Below are 22,800 nucleotides of genomic sequence, written 5' to 3'. Positions count from 1 at the left end.
AAGGCTGTTAAAAATGGCCTTAAAAAGCAAAGCTGTCATTTACTAGACAATAGATATTCGAACAGCTCAAATGAAGCTTTGGACATTTTTTAGTATCTTTGCTATATTAGTTATATGGAGAGTCATATGCTTAGTTGGGTTTGGCAACTTTCATGTATAACAGTGAGCTTTAGGCAGAGCTTTTACCACAATGAAATGCACACGACTCTAAAGCTTCACAGAGAGTCAGAGCTTTAAAGAGAGTCAGCAAAGAGCGAGAGTGAGTGAGGGAGAACGAGAGAGCGAAATCAAGCTGAATCTTCAATTGAAGGCAGCAACAAGTCGCATTTATGAAGAGATCATTTTCAAGAAAAAATATACTGCAATAATATTAAAAAATCAGATAGTTCAATGCAAAACTTTTCCATTGGTGGATGTGCATTAGGATGTTCATCAATACGAGCAACAACTATCGCTTATTGGTTGCAAGTGGCACTACTTGACTGAATTCCGTGTAGCACGTTGCATGTTGCACGTTGCAAGTTGCCTACTTTTGTGCGTTCGCTGTGCGTGTTTCTATGTCAATGCACTTAGAAACTAATGCGCTGCCAGAGCAAATGCGAGTGCGAGTGCGACATGAAAGCACAGGTTGGCACAGTGGGTGGCAAGCCAAAATGGCGTCGAACGTGTTCAAGTTGTGTGTGGAGTGGAGTGCAGTGGCTGACGATGGGCGTGCAGCCCGCACGTTGCAGGACGCAGGATGCAGGATGCAGAGTGCAATGCACTGCACTGCGCTGACATTTCTCTGTGTGCGCGAAATGGAATTTCGAGATTAAACTTGCGAATGCGAATGAGTGGGCTGTGCCTGGGTGGGGGAATTAATTAAAACTGAAAGAACTATATTGAAATTGGTAATAACTGAACCGGATTGCAGGTGCAAGCTGATAACATAAATAGAAATTAATATTAATGACACTTTTTGAATTAAATATACCTCATTGATATTGGGAGATTCATTTAGCATTCATATGAACTAGTTCCCATTTCTGCGATGCCTTGAAAATCCTTTGTGCGCTTGAATCGCACACGAGGAGTCCTCACTTGTATCCAGTTGTCCCGCCCCCCTTAGGTGGCCATTTACATGTGCAGTGCGCATAGAGCGTGGCAAAAGCTGTTTCACTTAATGAAACATTGGCCTCCACGAGCACCTCGCCTCCGACACCCGCCGGCCGGCTCCATCCTGGCTTTCGTTTCGCCCGGCACTTGTAAACGAGCGAAATGTATCTCTCGGCCCTTGAGAGGCAGGAGGACATATTGCTGCTTGTTAGCACAAGTTCCACTTTCACTGACAACAACAACAACAACAACTGCAGCAGCGGCAACTGCAACAACATTTGCTATACGGCAACAGCTTTGGGGGCGGCTTCAACTTTAGCCTGACAAGTTGCATTTTTTTGGTACACAATTACATTATTTATTTTTGTAAACGAAACAAGTAGATGCTTGAGTAGATGCAGGTAAATATGTGAAGTAAAATAAAAATAACCTGTTCAATTTACCAGAAAAACCGAGCAAGGGGGAACTTAAAGGGCAACGAAGAATAGGAAATTTATTTAGCTCTGGCTATGGAAAGGACAATACTGCGTATGAGTAACATATATGAGAGCCCTTGGAAGTAGCACTAGACATAACTATTAAAGTCCAAGTTTGCTTACATTCAGCACCTATGATTACCGGTCTCTCACATTACACTCAGGTGCACTAAATACCTGGAATAGTCGGCAAGCGGCAACATCAAAGTGTAAAGCGTAAACTAATCCAAGACAACACCCACGTTCGCACCTGCCACCACAAGTGGCACAGGTTGCATGTGATAGTCTTGAAGTAGGCGCGTTACAGGAAACAACGGGCCAAAGAGAACAAACGATGGCATTAACACCATGCGAAGTATGTGGGGAACTAGTCTATCCGCTCGTCGGCTGTCTGAAAATCGATACGGCTTCAAAGATGCACGCCTCAAATTGAAATGTCCGTTAATCATGAATTTTTTGCGGCATTTCTACATTCACGTGAAGCGCCTCCACACAGACAGTCGTATCTCAACTTGACCCAAACGAGGAAATGAGGGAAAAGTAAGCAAGGAAAAGTTGCGCCCATGCACCACCCACCCACAGGCAGCGCTCGTAACAGGAGCAAAGCGAAGCGAATTCACCACCAACTGTCGCCGGCTCTGGCTATATTAAAGCCGATGCCTGACTCTGGCTGGTGCTCAGTGCACAAGTCGGTGGCAAGGCGAACGGACCGGACCAACAGAGCCGCAAGCATAACGCGCACTGCCGGAAAATAATAACAGAAAAACAAAAATTTTATATATTTCTAACTTTTTCTTTTGTAATTGAAGAGAAAACAACAATTACTTTGCATATACATCCATATAAAGTGTATTATTGTAGGGGAGCATCGCGCTAAAAAGTACAAAAAGCAAAACAGCAACGGTTCAAAGGCTCTTGTTTGTTTGTTTCGTCAAAGCTGGGTAAGTGAAAGTGCCGCTGGCCGAATGCAGTTCATAGGATTGTGAGAAATTGTTCTTTAAATATGTTTTTATTTTTAGAGCCAACTGGCAGAGTTCGTTGGACTTTGCTTTTTAAGGAACAAATATAAATGTAGTTTATTTAAAATAATTTAAAAATATATATGTCGTTTATTTAAAATAATTTAAAATTTATTCAGTTGCGGCTGCGCACATTAAATAGTATTTTATATTATTCCAAAAAAATATCAGATAAGGATTGAATGAAAATATTTCTAGAGCTCATAATTATGGCGTAAATTTACTACTTATGGAATTAATGTGAAATATCGCGTATACGCCACGTCGAGCGCAATTTCACCTTCCCACACAGCGAATTGGTTTAACACGAGCTATTATTTATGGCACGCTTCCCCATAATTGCCAAAAGTTTCATCTCAAGCTCTATTCAAGTTTTGCAAATTTTTGCGTTTGCGTAGGTTTCCCTAACGTAGCATAAATTGCGATTTTGTCCATTTATTATACAAAATTCCTCTCGTGGCACTCACACCCTTTATCATTTATCAAATATTTTACCGCATATTGTTCATTTAGAAATTGACAGAAATTTATATTAAAATTTTATGTTGGTGGCAAATGTCGTCAATGGCCTCTGGGACAAATATATACATATATAACAGAGTGGCTAATGGATGTGCATATTATTATTATTTAATGGCAGGCATTATCATAAAGGCCATTCTAATTAGCATTAAATTTCGATATAGTTTTACATTTAATTCATATTCCCTTTTCTATTTCTATTTGCAGCTACCTCGTTTGCTCGACAGAATGTGCCACAACAAAACTTGGCCAAGACAAGCTGAACAGGTTCAAAGAGTGTGTTCTAACTAAAGGCAAAATAAGATATCCATCCGATAGGCGAAGGCTACGCAGGAGGAGCTCAGCATGCATCAGGTGCTCAGCTATGAGACGGCTGTGCGGGCCAACAGCAGCTCGCGCGAATATGTGACGAAGCGCACCTGCGCCTCACTCCTGCTCACCATTGGCTTCTTCATGCTCATCTCAGGTGGGCGGCAATCCCGGATATGCCGCGTGGCACATGCTAATGAGTCGTTTGTTCTCGCTTCGCAGGCTATTTGCTGGGCAATTTCGTGACGGAGCGCAAGTATCACATACGCCAGCTGCTGACAAAAAAGTCAATTAAGGCAGGCGAGGCCACCGGGGAGGACGGGGAGCGATACGTGCAGCTGAATGGCGTGGATTATGGCAATCTGCAGGAACTACGCGCCTACCAGAAGCACAAGGACCAACTGCTGGCCGCAGCACAGGTGCTGAATAAGCTGCTACAGCAGGACGAGAGCGAACGCTATTTGGCCACGTCCCTGAACACGGAGATCTTTAACAAGTACGTCAGCTGCACCCAGGATATACCGCCCAATACGAACATCAAGGCCAGCCAGTTCATTGAGCAGCTGATAGACAATACTATAGCCAGGCAAAGGGATTGCATGCGCATCATACAGGTGGTCATCGACAATCACCTGGCCAATAGCCAGCTCTGAGTAAAGCTAACGGAATGAACAGAACTTAGGGAACAACTGAAGCTGATCATTATTGAAGCAGAAGGAAATTGTTTTTGCATAATGTAGTGTGAATTTTATAATTACGTATGTATTTGTGTGTGTGTGTGTGCATATGTGTATGTGTGTGTAAAGAGTTTTCATATTGTATTTTGAAAGCAAATAAAGCAGAGCTATATAGATATATATGGATGTGTTGAAAATAAACTGTCAGCCAAAGCAGCGCGCAGTAACCTTGTCCATCAGCCCCGACGCGTATGACAAATGATGAGCCAGCTTAACAATAGATCGGCTTAACCCATACAGACAACAGCTATAGAGACAGGTATAGAGATATATGCGTATAATGTATGTGGAGGAATCGCTGGAAACGCATTTGTTTGGTCTATTCACACGCAGTCAGCACAGGTGGGCGTTCTGTGGCGCCTCGGGCAGCGCATCCATTAAATCTGGTGGGTGTGGGTGTCGCGGGGCTCATCGGCGGACAGCTAATCACCTTAGGAACAGTCGAGCTCACAAATAAACCAAATTAATTTCATTTTGTCTGAGCTTTGTGTTTTAAAAATGTGAAGCAAAGTGCGCAAAGTTGATGCAACCAAAGCGCAGAAACAGAAACAAATAACCGAAAACAGAAACAAAACAAAACACTCAAAGAAATTATTGGACAAGATTTATGATATTATTAGTTGTATCGACACTTTGTTACATAAAAACCAAACAGGTCAATTTCGGGGCAAGGCTGGGCTGGGCTGGGCCGCGCTAATCCCCAACACATTCGTTATTAATGGCTTCCACTTGGCATTTGGTGTTTTACGAGCGCTGCCAGCCAATTCACATCATAATCGACTGCCTTCTGCTCGTGGTGTGAGGTATTTATGAGCATAACGAAATTCTAATTAAGTGGGCTGGGTAGAAAGTCCACTTATATAATCAGCAGAGAGCTACTCCTTTTCAATTTTCTGGTGCTTAAATTGAAAGAAATTACAATGAAATTAATTATTAATTTCAAATATTTGTTGTTGTTATGGGAAAATTTAAACGAATAAAAATAATTTGATTTCTCGCCACGAAATGCTTGATACAATGTCTTATCCTAACAGTTTGATTTAATTGTCATTCATTAAAGTATTCATAAAGAACATGTTGCAACTACTTTGTATTGCAATCAAAGAGATCTTAGAGGGCTGGGGGAAAAGTGTGCATTAGAAATTCAAATATAAATTGAATTAGCATGTCAATCATGCAGCAACTCAATCCGAGTTACCATGGCATAATTTGGAGTGTTTCAGCAATTTCTATAAGAAAGATTTTTGATCTGGACGAGGTCTCGCTGAAAAATTACAGTTGGCCGAAGATAAATGTGCCGGGTTGACATTAAGCCTCAGACAATGGCTGGCCAGCGGGCGAGTGGCTTGTCCAGGAGTTCAGCTGGTGGAACAAAGCGATGCTGCCTATTAATGCCCAGCATGTCAGTAGCTTCACAAGTAGACAATGTGGGGGTATCAAGAGTCAAACCGAAGCCGCCTTCGCCGGGTGTGGCCAACAATTAACCAGCTGCCAAATGATTGATTTAGCTTACTTAAAAACTCATTTCGTATAATCTGGAATGGACGCAACTATGCTGAATAATGAAAACTGAAATCGAATTCGAAGCCGACATCGACATCGACATCGAAGCCCGCAATGGCTACCAAGATCCGTATCAAATGTCTCTGATACGACGATGCTGACCTCCAAACTCAAAATCAAACACGAATCCCAGTCCAATCTGAAATCCCAATATCGAACAAAAAAAAAAAAAAACGCAAATGCAAATGAGATTGAAATGCGTTGGCAAATGGTATGTGTGTGTACATGTGCGTATTTGTGTGTGTGTGTGTGTGTGCCGTCTATATTTCACACCTTAAACGATTGGATCAATGCATCCATTGCCTATATATTTTTACTATTTGTATACTATTTGCATTTCAAATTATTGCCTGCTGCTCCTATTGACATGTTTATTTAATACGCGCCGCTCACAAAGGCCTTTGTCTTACCAACGATTTGTTCGCCCGATCGTCGGCGAGCCAGCATATCATATTTTGAACAGATTTCCCAATTGTCTTCTGCTATTTATATAGTCGGATGCTCAACGTGATCACTTGTTTAATTTGCCACTAATAAATATAAATACCGATTTGATGCGTTTCTGACGGAGGCACTGGCTGCGGCATTTTGACAGGCGCATGTCATAATAGACACGCGAATCCCTCAAAGATACGCACTGAAATGGAATTCATTATGCAGACTCGTGTTCCATCAGTTATTAGTTGTAGTTATTAGGAGGTGTGCCAAGTAGCATAAAATATGCTGTTAAATTGGCGAAGATCAATTAAAATTTTACAACATTTCGATGAATATCTGATTGAGGTTTACGAGTATTTGAAACGATGCGAATGCCAGACAGTGTGAATACCCGTAGCACAGCACAACCGAGGAGAATAACAAAATTAATTATGTTTTATTCAATATATAATAGATAAGGTTCACCATGATTCGTTTGATAGCAATTTGGCCTAAGGCAAAAGTATGTGCGGCTCCTTCAATACGTATCACAGTTTTAACCGCAAAACTTCATTAAGAAATTACCCCATGCCAATGGGTCCAAATGAGAGCTGGCATTTTAAATTTTGAGAGCTGGCTAACAAGCAGCCGAAAAATGCGGCTCACGTTCAGCCCGAAGTTCAGTTTGGGGCCGTGTGCAGCTGCCGCTGAGATCGAGTTGATGGCGGTTCTGGATAGGCTTTGCCTTTGCCACAGTCCAAATTTGTTCGATGTACAAAATGGCAAAAAGCCAGCTACTCGGCTTCGACCGACTGCTTGGCCAAAAGTCAAATTGAAAATTTGTTTCCAGTTGAATGGAGAAACGCATATACGATACATATGCGATAAGGCGGCAAACGGAAAAGGGTGCAAACGGGTTCAAAGCGCACAAGATGAGGCCCCCGCTCAAATACCAAAAGTCACGAAGAAGAAAGCAGGTTTCGGCTCCTATAGCTGGTGTTATGCATGGCATTGCATGGTCTATGCTCCATGGTCCATAGTCAATGCGCCATGGTATTGTGTGGCCCGGCATCGACATCGATGTTTGGTTTTTGGGCGCAGGCTGCGCCTTGCTAAACGTGTCGCAAATACGAATAATAATATTCGCTAAATGATGTGCCTCTGCCGGTTAATGCCTGTCTGTATCTGTGTTTGTGTTTGTGTTTGTGTTTGCCTATGGTTTCACCGGTTTCAAGTGCTTTCTGCTAGCAATGTGGCAAATTGTGATGCCATTTCACTGCCTCTGCTTACCTGGAGTCAACTGCGGAAGAGCCACACACACAACGCAGCTCAGCACTTGTCCACAGCCAACGCAGCTTTTGTTGCCACTTTTGCAACTCGTTATTATGTGCAATTACAATACTGTTAATTTGTCTAACTTATAGTAAGCATAAGTATGAAAAGTATGTATGTTAACTTGAGACTTACTTTCAGCTAGAGTGAAAAGGAAAATCTATATATAAGCTAGTTTAATAAAAACATTAAAATTGAAATCGAAATTAATTATTAAATTAACATTCCTTTTATTATCTTATAATGTATTTAATATTTTTTATAGTCAGTCTATTTATTCAGTATAATTATTTAATAAGTATAATTAGCCACCTAATTATACTAATTAAATATAATTAAGTCTTTAGCGTCTCAATACTTTCGATTTGGCTTCTTAGCTCGAGGCTATCTCTAAAAAAAAAACCTTTTAATCTTAAATAAAAATAATTGAAGTTTTCTTCAATAATAAATAAAGAGCATGTTGTAGCTAATGGTCCTCAGCACGCTGCATTGCTTGAAAAGTGCGTTGAGGTCAGCCATTCATGGCCAAAGCGAGGCAATGCTTCCAGCCGCCATCGTTTGCAGCTCATCAGAGTTGCAGCAAGGCGCAGATGCAAACGTGGCCAACAGTTGAAGCGGTCAACAGTTGAACAAAGCACACAAAGAGTGGATGCAACGAATATGAGATAAGCAAATGCACTTTTTGCGCAAATATTGGTCAAAAGTGCAAGCCAAGAGGAAGCGACTGAGAGAAACGGAAATCGGTGCGTGGCCAAGAGCTGAACTAATTTGCATGCATAAATGGCGCTAATTTGAGAGAAATTTTTACCAAAAATTGTGCGGCTAGACAGGCGGAAGCTACAGTCGGAGCTGAAGATGGAGCTGAAGCCTGGGCAAGTTCGAGTCGCGGCGCGTGTTCCCGCTGGCCTTTTGGCCATGTTTGCGGCTGTGGCTGTGGCTGCGGCTCATTAAGATTTAGCCAGTGCTGCAGGCAAGGATTTTGGCATGGCCAAAACAAAAAAAAAAAAAAAAAAAAAGCAAAACCAGTTGTGAAGATGGGGCCGCATTCGGTTAAATAACTCGGAAAGCATCACAAAACAGAGCCAGAGCCAGAGACAAGGCGAATTGGAAAGTGGCGTCAGAGACGCGCCGTCTGCCAAGCTGACGAAAATGAGACACGCATAAGACCCCAGCGAACGGCTTAATTAAATAACAGTTCGCCTTTTGTTGTAGAATCGCTCGATTATGATTGCTTTATGTGGGGCAAAGTGCTGAGATTTAATTTGCAAACGCTGCACTCCAAAGCCAAGTTCAAAAAGCCCATAAGGGCCACTCGGGCGATAAACAAAAACAAAACTCTGCAAGTCGAGGCGGCTTTCATTCATTGGGCTGCGAAGAGTCACTGCGCGCTTTAGACATGATCAACAGTTGGCAGCATTGATGCTGACGTAGCAGTCGCTGTCGCAGTTGCAGTCGACGTCGCCGCTGCCGACGCCAACGCTGGCAACATTGCGGCAGCATCTTCAGCTTGGTCCGTTGAGGCAGGCGAGGGAAACCTCAAAAATTGTACGCTTCAGTCTGCAGCGAGCGTTCAGACGGTTCAGTTGTTGTTCAGCTAGCGGCCAGCCGCACACAACTATTCCCTCCCAAGCGACCAGTGCAAAAACAAAAACAATAACAATAACAATAACAAAACCAAAACAAACAGCCAGCAATTGATCGATCGACCGGTCGTTGTAGCTGTCGGTGTGAACTGTTCGCTAATTTGAAAGAAACGATTCGAAGTTTTGCAATTAAGCGAGACTAACACGCCAAATATTAAAGTGCAGCGCGACAACACTCGTTAAAGGCGTTAAACAAATGAAATGAATAAATTCCCCAGACCCTAGCACTATCTGTAAGCAACATAATACTCTAACAACAACCAGAAAAGCTAACAACTAATTCGCGTTAAATTAGTTTGAATCGAAGCGGAACACTTGGATTACCTGAACATAGCTAAAGGGAAATATGCTTTTGGTATGTATTTTTGAGTTGATCGAGATGGTTCCATGAGTGAATTGCTCCACCTTTGTGAGATACGAATTGATGTTTTTTAAGTTCTTCCCAATCACTTTTTCTATTATGATAATTTTTAGAGATTATTAATTTGCTTGTGAAACAAGTCAAAAATGTTTATAATTTATATTCATTTCATAATGAAACTTGGCACTCTAAACATAACTTAAAGGCACAGAATATAATTATCTAGGTTGAAAATAAATATCCTTGAGACATAAATTTAGAAAGATTATCAGAAACTTGATACTAGAGTTAGGTTTTACTGTGATTATAGCTTAGAGAATGAGTGATGAGAGCAAAATTAACGATATCTTAGATTCACCATAGAAAAATCATAAAAAAAACCACAAGACACTATGTAGTTGACATTTACAGTAATAGATCTAGTGTTACTTAAAAATAAAGTAAAAAAAAAAAAAAATTTTTGCTGTACATCCGTTCTAAATTGATAAATTGGCTCATACTTGGCCAAGTATGGATAGTCATCAATTTACAATATATTTGACAAGCAATTAAAGGCTTAGTCGAATCGAACTTCATTCAATTGCTCCACTTTAAACTTAGTTCTATCAATCATAACGAAACTAGGTTCTATAAATCACACAAATTTATAGGAGTATATCAAGAGTACTTCTCCCTAGTTGAATCAATACTCATTCATATACTATGCAATACTCACCAATTGACCCATAGCTGGACTTTATTGCAATTACTCACGCGCAGAGCTAATACATTAGAAAGTAGCATGATGAGCTTTTAAAAACTAGTAGAAAGTTGTACAATTATCAAGAGGGCGTGTCCATGGGTCTGTTAATTAAATTATAAAGGCAGACAAGCAGACAGACAGACAGACAGACAGACAGACAGATAGATAGGCGGATATTCAGCCGATCATCAATTAGCGAAATCTACTAGTCAGCAACGCCCAAATTTGGCGCTTTGACAGTCATCGTGGAGAGTGTGTGGGAGTTTGTCAGAGCGAAGCCAATCAATCGATGAACGAGAGATCATAAAAACATCTGCATAGACACACTTGTTGTTGGTCTCTCGTGGCAGTCATTTGATTTGCATGTGAAGTCATTTGTGTAATGGCTTTTTAATGTCATTTAATGAATTAATTCCCAAGCGATGCCCCACAGGGCAATAAAACAATTTAATTAGCAAATATGTAGAGCTCATTTGGTTCACAGATGAAACTTGGCCCAGCTTTGATACCCATAAAGATCATCAAACGTAATAGATACCACTTTATCTCAGGGTTGATTGGGCGCAAAAACAAAACTTGCATTTAGCCAGTTGATGTTGGTAAGCCGCAAGTTAGTTTCGGTGATTAAATTAAGTCGTTCAAATATCAGTCCAGTTGGTATTAAGCGGCAGTTGAAAGTTTTGGTCTGGTTCTTTCATTGAACAACTTTTTCTGAATGCCACAGCCAATACCAGGCGAGCCATTAAACACACCCTGCCATATCCGATTTCGACTTATGCAATCGAAGTTGAAGCTGGTGCTTCGACCTGTTGCAAAGTTGAGAGTTGGCACTGGACACTGACCAAGCAGCCACGCAGCCACGCAGCCACGCAGCCAGGCAGCCAGGCAGCCAGGCAGCCAGGCAGCCAGGCAGTCAGGCAGGCAAGTCATCTGTGAAGATGTGTGCATCTGTCGCCTGCTGTTGACATGCAATAAAATTTCACTTTTCGCCATTGCATAATTGCAGTTTGACAATGCTGAAAATTGATTATGCGACTGGCACTGCAGATGCTGATGCTGTTGCTGTTGCTGCTGGTGGCTCTTCTGCTGATTTCACCAGCGAGGCCAAAATTAGCAAGCTGCTACATAAATCATGTACTGTCCCCAGACGAGACCTTCAGCAACAAGTAAACAAGCAATTGGCATTGTAGTGCGCAAACACTTGAAAGTGATTAATGCCCAAGGGAATCGAAGATGCTTGGATATGCAAAAAATATGCATGTGAAAATAATGAATAGCGAAGACAGCTCATCTCGTATTTCTTATGGAGTAATTCATCATAGTTTTTATTGCTGAGCCTAAGACGGTCATCTCTTTTTGTGATTTCTTTGACATCGATCATCAAGATCATCACAGGTAAAAAGTGGAAGATGAGAAAGAAGTTTATAATCTCTGCAAGAAATGGATTTCTCTAATTTCTTTGCGCATTTATGCAGCTTTACTGAGAGGCGTTTGATTCCCCCTCGGCACCTACATGCATCTGCTCTCCTTCGCGCACTTGACACATTTCGAGGGTATTGAAACGTGTTGCTCGATGGTAATTGAATAAAAGTAAAAGCGCAACACACGATCGGCTCATTCACAAGGTATTCAATTCATGAGTTCACAAAACGCCCGCACAGTCGGTGAGCCTGCTGCGACAAGTTAGAGCAACGTGTCCGTAGATCTGTATCCGTCCGCAGGCGATGCACGATATTGTGCAACTGTCAAAATAACAATTTACTATGCTTAAAACAGTTTGCTTTTCCTCACCACGTCGAGCACATAAATCATAGACAACCAACAGAAATGACACTAACACCAACACCGACACAGCCAGCAACAGCAACACCGTGAGCGACAGCGACAGCGACACCTGACTTTACGTTGCATCGCATGGCATCATCCATATCCATATCCATGACTCTAGCTGGCGTTGAGCATCAATTGTTGAAAGGTATTTGACAGAGCGCGTAAATAAATCCGAATTGAGTGTAGTGTGCATAATTGTGAGCACGCAACACACACAGTTTCTTTTTGTGGGGGATTTAGTGGCAAGTTCGTTGCCTAAGTCTTTTGTTTTTGTATGACCCTTTCCATATTACGTTAAACGCTTTGATGGCTTGACGCGCTATTATTGTTATTATTATTGTGCTGAAAGGTCAACAGCAGTCCAAGCAGCCAGTTCCCCTCTCTAAGTGGCACACGACGGCGTGCACACAATGTAAACGATTTTACATAATACAACAAAAATAATGCAACAATATAAGCAAAACAAAACAGCAGCAGCAGCAGCATCAACAGCCACCAGATGAAACGTTAGCAGCAGCCACAAACTAGCAAAAGAAACAACAATTGCCACTTGAGCTGGGCAAATGACAGCGACGGCCGACGCCGACGCTGACTCGATCATCTTCATCTTCCTAAAAGCCAGATGCTCTGGCGTCGATAAAAGTGAAACCGAATTGCCCATGCGCCTTGTGCCTAGTGCCTAGTGCCTAGCGCCGAGTGCCGAGTGCCATTGACATTGCATTTTTACCTCAACATGCCATTAGATGCAAACAGCAAAAAACGAGAAAGAAAAGATTTGCGCTCCTCTTCATCCCAGCTCTCCTCTTCTTGATCAAGCAACGCCAATCCAACTGCTGCCAAACAATGGGTGAACATTACGCGAATGCGCCCGCAAAAAAAAACTTAAAACTTAAAAGAAAAAGAAAAAAGAAAAAAATATATAATCGAAAACAACAACAAAACAACTTTTTCTGTGTATGTGTGTGTGTGTGTGTTTATTTTTCCCTGTTTGTAAATTTATTGTAATACGCGCCCATTGGTAATTTCGTATTATTTTTTCAAGTTTTATTATTATGAAATGCTGTGTGGATATACCCCACAGGCAGAGAGGCGTTGTTTCTTGTTTTGGGGAACGGATTTTCATTGAGCCTATCATAATGATTGGGCAAATGCGCTTGGGTCGTTATCTAATCCGCCGCTATCACAAATTCATTCATATTCAATTTGATCAAAAACATGTCAAATTTGACGAGGCTCAACTTGAACTTCAGCTCGTTATCGCGCTAATAACATCGGCCAAAACTTGACCTCTGGCCAATTAACAAAGAGCGCAGCTCGTTCACAGCCCATACTTAGCATAAATACAATGGATATCGCGGAGTGGCAAAATGATCTGCGTATCGCTGATATTTGTGGCCATAGCAAAACGAAACCAAAACTCTATTAAATGCACATAAATATGCAAATGGATCTTAAATGAATTGTAACAAGCTATGATTATCGTCTGAATGGATAAAATAGCTATAAAGCGGTTGCCTAATACACACACACACACTCACATACACGCTTACATGCCAATCACAAGATCGCTGAATTGTCAAAACACGCCAATCGTCTGAGGCCCAATTCAAATGAAAAATCCCAAATCAAGACTGGAAATCTATTGACTAGCCCACTTAAGAAAGGCGCATCATCTGAGCGCAGCTTTGATTTTTTAGTGTGAAATTATGCAAATATATAATATATATATATATACATATGTTGGGTTGGTTGGCTGTCGATACAGGTGGACAGGTGAACACACACGCACACGCACAACAATTACATGGCATTTTATGAGACTGCGCTTTGGTGCCACGACAAAACATGGTAGCTACAAAGGCAGTTAAAAGCTCATAAAATAGTGTAACAAATTTATTGGCCAACCGCATGTGGTGACCATTTTCGGTAATACCAATATACAATATAAAGACGTTGGCATGCCCTAACTGAAATAAATAACCGAAAATTGAGTGGGACGGTTTCGAGTTCAAAGTAAACGAAGAATTTGTTAAAAAATAATTCAGATTTGAATTTGATTTATTGTGTGTAATGAAGCTTAAGTTGATGTCACAACTATTAATTTAATTTAAAATTTGTTTTTAATTCTATATGAATTCAATGAAAACTTATACATTAAATTTATTGTTCATCTCTTTCAATAGATCAGAAGCATTTGACAATCAATTTACATTATTTTTCTTGTATTTAAGATTTAGTAATTGCCTATGCAATTTTCAAATAATTTAATAATTAATAGTAATTTTGTATAGAAAAAATGTATACATTTTTTATTTTTAATATTTTAATATTTAGATTAAAACTATTTGTTTTATTTAAATCAAATCATTCATATTATCTTATCTTCTTTCGAAATATTTACATTGTTATATCAATACCCATACTCATCTATCTTCTTTATCTTTGCCTTTATCTATAGTTTTATTAGAAACCAGCATAACAAAAAATATAACAACATAGTTTATATCAATATAGTTTTAATTTATTTATGCTCATATTTATTGGCCATTCCATTGTTTCTTCTATATAGCCATCTATTGTTTCACGATCAAAAATTTGTGTAGGCAAGCATCAAATGTTATCAATTATTGTTTATTTATGCAATAAAAATATGAATATCAAGCAAAGGCCATCGGCATTTCTATATAGACTGTTTACAGCTGACAATAAATTTCAGTTTAAGTATCCATACTTAAATAGTTCGAAGCGAACGATGCGTCCGATTGGGCTGAGCCCGTTTTTACACTTTCGTCAAGCAATCAATCGCGTGATTGGGCGTTAACTGAGACTGGGTCGTGAAATAGATTTTATAGCCACTTAAAGTTATGATGATATTTTATTGCAATTTATGGTATTGCTGCATTTTATGACGCCCGGCTTACAAAACAATATTAATATTTATGCTGGCCTACATAAACCATAAGCAAACAAACAACGAATTTGCACAGACTTCCAGCGATTGCGTTATTCACCAGAGATAACAATAACAGAAGAGAAGAAGAAAAAAAAAAAAAAAAGCTCGCAACTTTTTGGGGCAGGTTTTCAGCTCTCCCCGAAGACAAATGACTCGGTGGCAGCTGCTTAATAGTGCGTGGCTTACGGATGCCACTGGACGGTGTTCAGTTGCTTGTGCAATGCACCGCGAGGAATGCAAAATGCAGCCGTTAAAAAAGGCTGCTGAATATGAAAAATGCAAAATGCAAACTGACGTTGGTCAGCGGGCGTAAAATTAATCAGAGAGCGCGACTTGCGATGCCCCGCTGGCAGCTTGAATTACTGGACAATGCGACTCATATGAGTTGCCATTTATCAGTGGAACTGGGTTACCCAGTCTCCAGTCTCCAGTCCCGGTCTTCGAGTCTCTTGCAGTGTTTGCGATCTTCCAGTTTTACACACGCGCAGCGCCAACGAAAGTGAAGCTTCAATTTGGCTTACAAGTTGGTTATATAAGTGTGTTGGCCGTTGGCTTCTCTCGCAGCAAATAACAAATAAATAATAAATAAAAGGCAAAAATGAAAAATAAAATTTAAGCAAAAAAAAAACAATTTCTGCCCACGCTTTAAACAATAAAATGAGCAATAAATATAGACAGCTCGGCTTTTGTGCATTGATTAATTGCTAATTTATAAAGCCTGGCTCGATTGTTAACTCATTTTTACACTCTGCCTGCGGCCGCCGGCACGCTTAGATGGGACGTAATTAAAAAATATTTATAAGGCATTTTTTGCATTCGTTTGATGTTAGAGCTGCACGCGATTCGCACCTACCTGTTGCATAGCTCGACAATTAAGATAGAGCGCAGATCTAGCCGAGGGGAAAGTATGGGAAATCTGAGCAACTATCATAAATATCACAAAATATGCGATATGACGAGTAAAACATATATTAGGATTAATGCGTTTTTTTTCTATAATAAGTAAACTCACATTTGATTAGCTGAAGATGATTTGTTTAAATGCACGTATAAGAAAGAGGAAACATTAGATCGTACAACTTTTGTAAATTTTGTGCTTCCGCAAAGCGTCGTATGTGTGTCTTCACATTTCCATGTTGAAAAACTAAATGAAAATACCAGAAAGAAACAAAAAATTAAACATAACAAAAAAAAAAAAAACCATTTTATGTACATTGGGCTTAGCTTAGCTTTAGCTGGCTGGCTATAGCTGGAGTCGTAATATAGACGTTAGATTTCCCAGTGCCTTGGCCTGGGCATTACAATTTATGATGATTACCATTTTCGAAGGCATGTGCACATACATATACACTCACATACACATATATAAGGCTGGCCAACTTGATTAGCGCGAATGACGACCGCAAAGCGAACGGCGCAGCGCGGCGCGGCGCGTCGAGCGCTTTGACGAGCTGAAGACTTGACGAACCGCCCGTCAAGTTGGACGCGAGTGATTTCCATAGTGAAATTGACGCAAATGAGCAGCAAGGCGGACAGCGGAGCTATTGATTTTGTGGCTTTTTATTTGGCCAAAAAATAAATGAAGAAAAAACCAAAAAGAAATTATTAAAAAAAAAAAGAAATAAATAAATCTGGCAATAAATTTTGTGGCAGTGCAGCAAAAAAAAAAAAAAAAAAAAAAGAAAACAGCATTCAATATTTCTTCAATTGCAAAATGTTTCCCACCAATTGTTGTAGTTGTCTTAGGCCCCGTCAAACTGCATTTGAGTCTCGCGTTTTCTCTCAACTCTTGCCCTTTAGCAGAACTTGACCCTTAACCTTGCGCCTGGGCGGCGCCATTCGAAACCCAAAACACTTTCAGCTAAATCGGAAAAATTATTATGATTATTGCAACGGTTTTATCTGAAAATCGCTGCGTCACTTCGAAATTTGATTGATTCCACAATTGAGTGTCGAATCGGCTATTCCAAAAGGTCAGAGCTAAACAATAGCCATAGAAAGTTGCATCCTATTATATCAAATTGAACAACAGCAATTCATCTAAGTGTAACGCGCTGTGGAGCTGCTCAATTAACAAAAGATTAATTAGTATGCATTATAAAAAATTGAAGTATTTTCATAACAAAGCTATATAGTTACAGTTGAAGAGTGGATTAAAGCTAAAGTGGATAATATATTATGGATACTTGAGCAATTATAGAAACTGCGCTGCGAGAGCGAGCGAGAGAGGGAGAGAGAGATATATATATATTGAGATAGTCAGATAATGAATGAATTATATAGAGTGTAGGAGAGTATAAAATGATGGATTGTATTTGAGAGGGGGATATAAGGAGAAGCAGACAGATAATATAAAGTAAAGGTGAGAATGACCAAGATCGATTATGAAAGAGAGAGAGAGTGAGACAAAAACTGGATCAAGGAGAGATATAAACTGAAAAAAAGAATTAAAGAGACATAGAGAGAGAAAGAGAGAGGGAGAGACTGAGAGATATGTAGAATATAGAAGGTAATGATGTATAGAGATTGAGTGAAAGTGACCAACGATTAAGTGAGAAGGAGAGAAATAATGAAGCAGATATAAAGACTGGTAGAGGGAGACAAAGAAGTGAAGGTCTGGTATATGACGCGTCAGACTCTAGTTCCTGAGCCTAGCGATAGATTAATAGAAAGCAAAGAAAGACTCCACAAGAATAGAGGAGATTACATATACACAAACTACAACTACAAATGTATAGGTCTACCAACATTACTGGGAGTATTCCATTAAGGCATTGAATATTTGCCGTATCTATAAATCATTCCATATACAAAATGCAGCATTTGCATGCCTGCCTCCAATTAGCATAGTTTTTGGCCTTAGTTCCACTTTAGTAATTCGCCAAATTCGAGCATTTTTGAATTTAGCTCCGCATTGCTGATTAAATAATTTGTGTGCTGCCCAAAACGAAATCAATGCACATACCAAAGCAAAGCGAACAACAATTGTAAAATTTTGGCCAAAAACGGGAGAAAGAAACACAGCCAGGCAACCAGGCAAACAGTCAAGTGCCAAGTGGCAGAAACGTGACTGCCAAAATGCTGAGCTCCAAAGAGGCAAACCGAATCACAGACCAGCGCCACTTAGAGAGCGACAGGTGGTCGAATAGATTTGCTTTGGCTGCGGTCGGCAGTGGATTTGCGCCCCACTTGTTGATGCAACAATTAGTCTAAACTTTCAGCAACGTCCAAACAAGCATTGCCAGGCAATTTACCAGAAAACGTTTCCGAGCCACAGCCAAAAGCCAGGGCCAGAAATCAATCGTCAAGCTGTTGAAAATCGCAAATTGTGAAAAAGCAACGCAACATTCAACATGCCCCAGCCGTCCCACCCCACCACCTCTGACTCGACAGTCTCTGCGGCAGGTTACGTGCTATAATGCGTTATGATCTGCCGTCTTTGCAAATGCCGGAAAGATGAACATGCACAGATTAGCGAGCCATCGCCAGATTGTATATAAGCGCACTCACACATTGTACACGCTCATGACTGTAACTACGATTTTGGGCTCAGCAATGAACATGTTGCCGAAACTTAGCTCAGCAAAGTTTTTGAAAAACATGAAATAATTCCAAAAGTGCCCAAGCTATTGGCTCACAAAATATTACAAAAGGACTTCCAAATTTTGAAAACAATTGAATGAAATTTGCGAAGAGTATTGTTTAGGAAACCATTGTTAAAGGTATTTGCTTCGACAGAGTAAGATATTTGGGATAGTTCGAATACATATATTATTAATATTACCAAAAAAATAAATATTAAAAAAAAAAATCATTACACCCAGATTTCCCAATTTCAATTTCATATGAATAGTATATTAAGATAAATATATTATTATGTGGTTCTTAAAATTGATAATTAAAAACGAAAATGTTATGATGGCAATCTCATGTAAGAGAATAAAACTTTTCAGAGTCTAAAGATCTAATCAAGTTTTGGTATTCACATACAAATAGAAAAGTCGATCGGGTATCGCACATTATTTCAGATTTTCAGCTGTTGCTTAGAGCTCTACACATTTCCACATATTTCATGTTTACCCGCCATATGGTATAGCCTATCTTAGTATTTATATCAAACTATTATCTGTCAACAATATGTCAGCAGTTGTCTATTTCCGGTTTCAGTCTTTTCCAAATGGTTCAGTTAATATAATAGACAGTTACACAATGCCACAATTATGTTGGCGAGCTAAACTTATATTTAATGATCTCAAATATGCTCAGATTATTTAGTGTGTCTGCAGAGCTGCATCTATTGGCATTTAGTCAAATGAGGCTTGAGCTGCGCACTCTGGCATAAGATGACACGGGATGGTGGATGGCCCTGCCGAGCTTATTAAGCCATCAAATAAATGCCTCCTGCATTACATGGCCCTTAGGCTAATTAGCATAATTGCTTGAGTTAACCCTCAGTCTGTCTCTTATCCCATTCGCAGAGGCATTTCAACACGCTGCCCTGGGCGTTGCTGCTGCTGCTGCTGCTCGCTGCACTCACGCTCCAGTTGGCAGCCGGCAGCGTTGTTCCGGTGGCGGATGAGGCGGCGTCGGAGGCCGAGAATGTCAGCACTGAGAGCAACGAGATTATACCGCGGGAGGCCATACAGAAGCTGGACTATTCGGTGCGTCTGGCGCTGTTGCGCGCCATAGACAAGCTGGAGCGCGAGGAGGCGTCGGCATCGGCAAAGGCATCGACATCAACCACAGCTGGGATCGTGGCGCCTAGCACCACACTGGCTGCTCCACGTGAGCGCGAAGAGATTCTGGAGGAGAGCACTAGTTCCTCGGATGCTGTGGTGCCCACCGTGCAGTTCTATACGGCGACCTTTGACGAGCGCAATGCCCAAGAACAGTTGCTTTCCTCCTTCATCGATCGCTCCAAGCTGTGGAAGAAGACTACGCTGCGCAAGCAGAGCGCCACGCCCTCTCCACTCTCCGTGGGATCGGCTGTGGGCCCAGACTCGCGTCAGATAACACGCAGCGTGGACGCCACGGTGGGCAGCAATGAGATAGCGCACGATGGCAGCAACGAGATCAAGTTCGAGATTCGCAACGTGAAAAAAGAGACGACAACAACAACAACAACGGCGGCGACAACGACCACGACGACAACAACACCGCGACCACGCACCACCAGACGTCGCACGACCAGCACCACAACCACCACCACAACGACCACGCCACGACCCACCCATAACGAGGATGGCGAGAACATCGAGCTGGTGGACAAACAGGATATCCGCATACAGGAGGCGCCACTGGTCACCGCTTTCACCGTCGACCTGGATGAGCGAGGCACAGCGAAAAAGTTTCGCCCGTTGCTGCAGGGCGGGCAGTTGCCACAGCTGCAGCAGCCAAGGCTACAGCAGCTGCTGGTGCCACATGTTGGGCCCACCATTACCAAGTTGAATGTGCTGGAATCGGAGCTGCCGCCAGCACCGCTGACGACACAGAGTCCCGCGATCATCAGCAGCACGAGCACCACTCAGACGAGCCTCCAGCACGTTGGCTTCTCCACAACGCCCGCCTTTCTCACCAGCAGCAGCAGCAACACCAACAGCAACTACATTAAGGTAAGCCCGCCATTGACCACGTGACATTAAGCTAATGATGTCTTGTTATTCCCACTTAGGAGCCGCTGGCCAGCTCTAGTGTGACGGCACCCGTACCGCCCAGCGTCAACAACTACATCATTGAGCGGCAGCGCGCTCTCGAGCAGCAAATCTATCAGCTGAAGCTGCAGGCACAGCAGCAGCAGGCGCTAATCCTGCGGCAACTGAAGCTGCTCGAGGAGCAGAGCCAAAGTCGTTATCAAGCTGCGCCGCTTGCACAATCGAGCACGTTGCAGCCGCTGCTGCAGCAGCAGCAACAACAGCAACTGCAGCATCAGCTCCAACAACAGCAACAATACCAACAACAGCAGCAGTTGCAGTTGCAGCAGCAACATGCCTCACTGGAGGCAATACAAACGCTGCAGCCACCTTCGCCTGGTTACTCCATCAGACCTTCGGTCGAATTTCTACCCAGCACACATACGAAGACCATTATCTATCCCACATATCCAATTGAGCAGCAATTGCCGCTGCGAGATACCGTTGCGGCTCATAAATTTGCCCTGCACGGCAGCAACAACAACAACAACAACAACTATCAGAAATTACCAACGGCAACGAATGCAGTGCAACAAATTTTCCAAAATTTGCAAAATTTGCAAAAAACAGCGGAACATGCTGTCAGCAATGGCCAAAGTCCCAATAGCATTGCCGGCAGCAGCAACAACAATAACAACAATCATTTACAGCTACAAACCTCAAATCAGTTCAACTTTGCGCCTGCGGAGGCGTCTATCTTGCAGGCCCCGCCTCAGAATAATTACCAACCGTTTCAGCAACAGCAACAGCAAGCGCAGCAGCAGCAGCCACAGCCGCAGCAGCAACCATTGCTGCTGCCCAGCTATGTAAGCAATGCGGTCTTTCAGCAACAACAACAGCAACAACAGCAGCAACAGCAGCAGCTGCAGCAGCACCGCGCACGTCTCTTTCGCCAGGAAACAGGCACTGGAAACTTTGGTCTGAACAGCGAAAATGTCGAGATCCAGCCAAGCAACTCCTTTGGGACCACCATTGTGAGCCAGCAGAGCAATTTGGATAATCAGAATTTTTATCGGCAACACTTGACGCCGCAGCTGAGCAGCCAGTTGCAGCAGAATGCACAGCAGTACCTCCAGCAGCAACTGTTGCAGCAGCAGTCCAAGTCAGCGACAGCAACAGCAGCATCAGCTGGTGCTGCATCTGGAGGAGCAGCCGCAGGCACGCAAAGCGTAAGCTCAGGTAATACCAATTCTAGACTAATTAGGCCTAGCAATCAGTTAAGTCCCTTCAATAGCTTAAGAAATTTCGAAGAATTGAAAGTAATTAGTAAAGTTTTAGCTCTCAACCATGGCATACCGCAATTTGCATCACAAAACCTGCACTACAATGGCGCCTTTTGAGCACCACCAATATCACCAGCACCACCAACACCACCAAGCACCAAGTCCGTCTACTGTGAATCAATTCCATTCCACCAAATTGCACATCCAAACAAACATTATCACGAATCCAATCCAATCCTTAGCCGGAGCTCTGCCGTTTCACATTTACCCGTTAATTAAGCTCTTCTTCTTGCAACATTTTTGTAAATACGCACACTAAAGCTAAGCATTATGATAATGAATACTCAAGCAAGGACTATCGCAGCAGCAGGAGACTCTGAACAGGATGTGCTCTGGCAGACGTGGCAATTTTAAGCGCTGCTTGGTTAAATCTTAAATCTCGAAATGTAATAATTATTTATTTTTATGTGAATAAAGTTTATGATAAAGTACAACAAACATACTCATACTAACTGATCTTGAAATAAAAGCTTATAAACAATTTAAATGCGCGTTTTAAGCAAACGAAATACGAAATTTCGAAAAATGGAATTAGCTATGGTTCGATCTATTACAATTACTTTTATATTACTGATGGAATATCTGTCTAGGTATATTAAGGTCATATAGCTAGCTACACCAAGAATTTGAAATCGTTTAACGTTACACAATGGGGTTATCGAAAAACCTCGTACGGCTTTAACAAATTAAAAAAAAAAAAAAAAAAAAAAAAAAAAAAACTTCAACATTAAAAATAAATAAATAAATAAATATAGTTATGCATACCTTCAGGCTGCATTTCTATAATCTTTTATCTTGTTCCGAGAGAGCGCTTTCTCATAATCAAGG

The 22,800-nt window shown here is 41.4% G+C and overlaps 2 protein-coding genes across 3 annotated transcripts; both read left to right on the top strand.

Moving 5' to 3' along the window:
- Positions 1-2,238: 2,238 nt before the first annotated feature.
- On the top strand, positions 2,239-4,263 carry LOC6574802. Its single transcript, XM_002000794.4, has 3 exons — positions 2,239-2,512; positions 3,320-3,578; positions 3,644-4,263. The coding sequence occupies exons 2-3, from the start codon at positions 3,458-3,460 to the stop codon at positions 4,072-4,074; spliced, it is 552 nt and encodes a 183-aa protein (XP_002000830.1). The 5' UTR covers positions 2,239-2,512; positions 3,320-3,457; the 3' UTR covers positions 4,075-4,263.
- Positions 4,264-9,022: 4,759 nt separating this feature from the next.
- Positions 9,023-22,405, top strand: LOC6574801 (histone-lysine N-methyltransferase 2D). 2 transcript variants are annotated; one of them, XM_032727927.2, is made up of 4 exons: positions 9,023-9,468; positions 19,478-20,611; positions 20,671-21,868; positions 21,968-22,405. In XM_032727927.2, exons 1-4 carry the CDS (start codon positions 9,460-9,462, stop codon positions 22,027-22,029), a joined length of 2,403 nt encoding a protein of 800 aa, XP_032583818.1. In that variant the 5' UTR covers positions 9,023-9,459; the 3' UTR covers positions 22,030-22,405. The 2 variants fall into 2 exon arrangements, with proteins under 2 accessions (XP_032583818.1, XP_043863987.1); XM_044008052.1 differs by having other exon boundaries at positions 20,671-22,405.
- The last annotated feature ends 395 nt before the right edge of the window (positions 22,406-22,800 follow it).

This window comes from Drosophila mojavensis, unplaced genomic scaffold (assembly GCF_018153725.1).
Source record: "Drosophila mojavensis isolate 15081-1352.22 unplaced genomic scaffold, ASM1815372v1 contig_231, whole genome shotgun sequence".
NCBI classification, from domain to species: domain Eukaryota; kingdom Metazoa; phylum Arthropoda; class Insecta; order Diptera; family Drosophilidae; genus Drosophila; species Drosophila mojavensis.
This window is presented reverse-complemented; position numbering and strand designations above follow the sequence as displayed.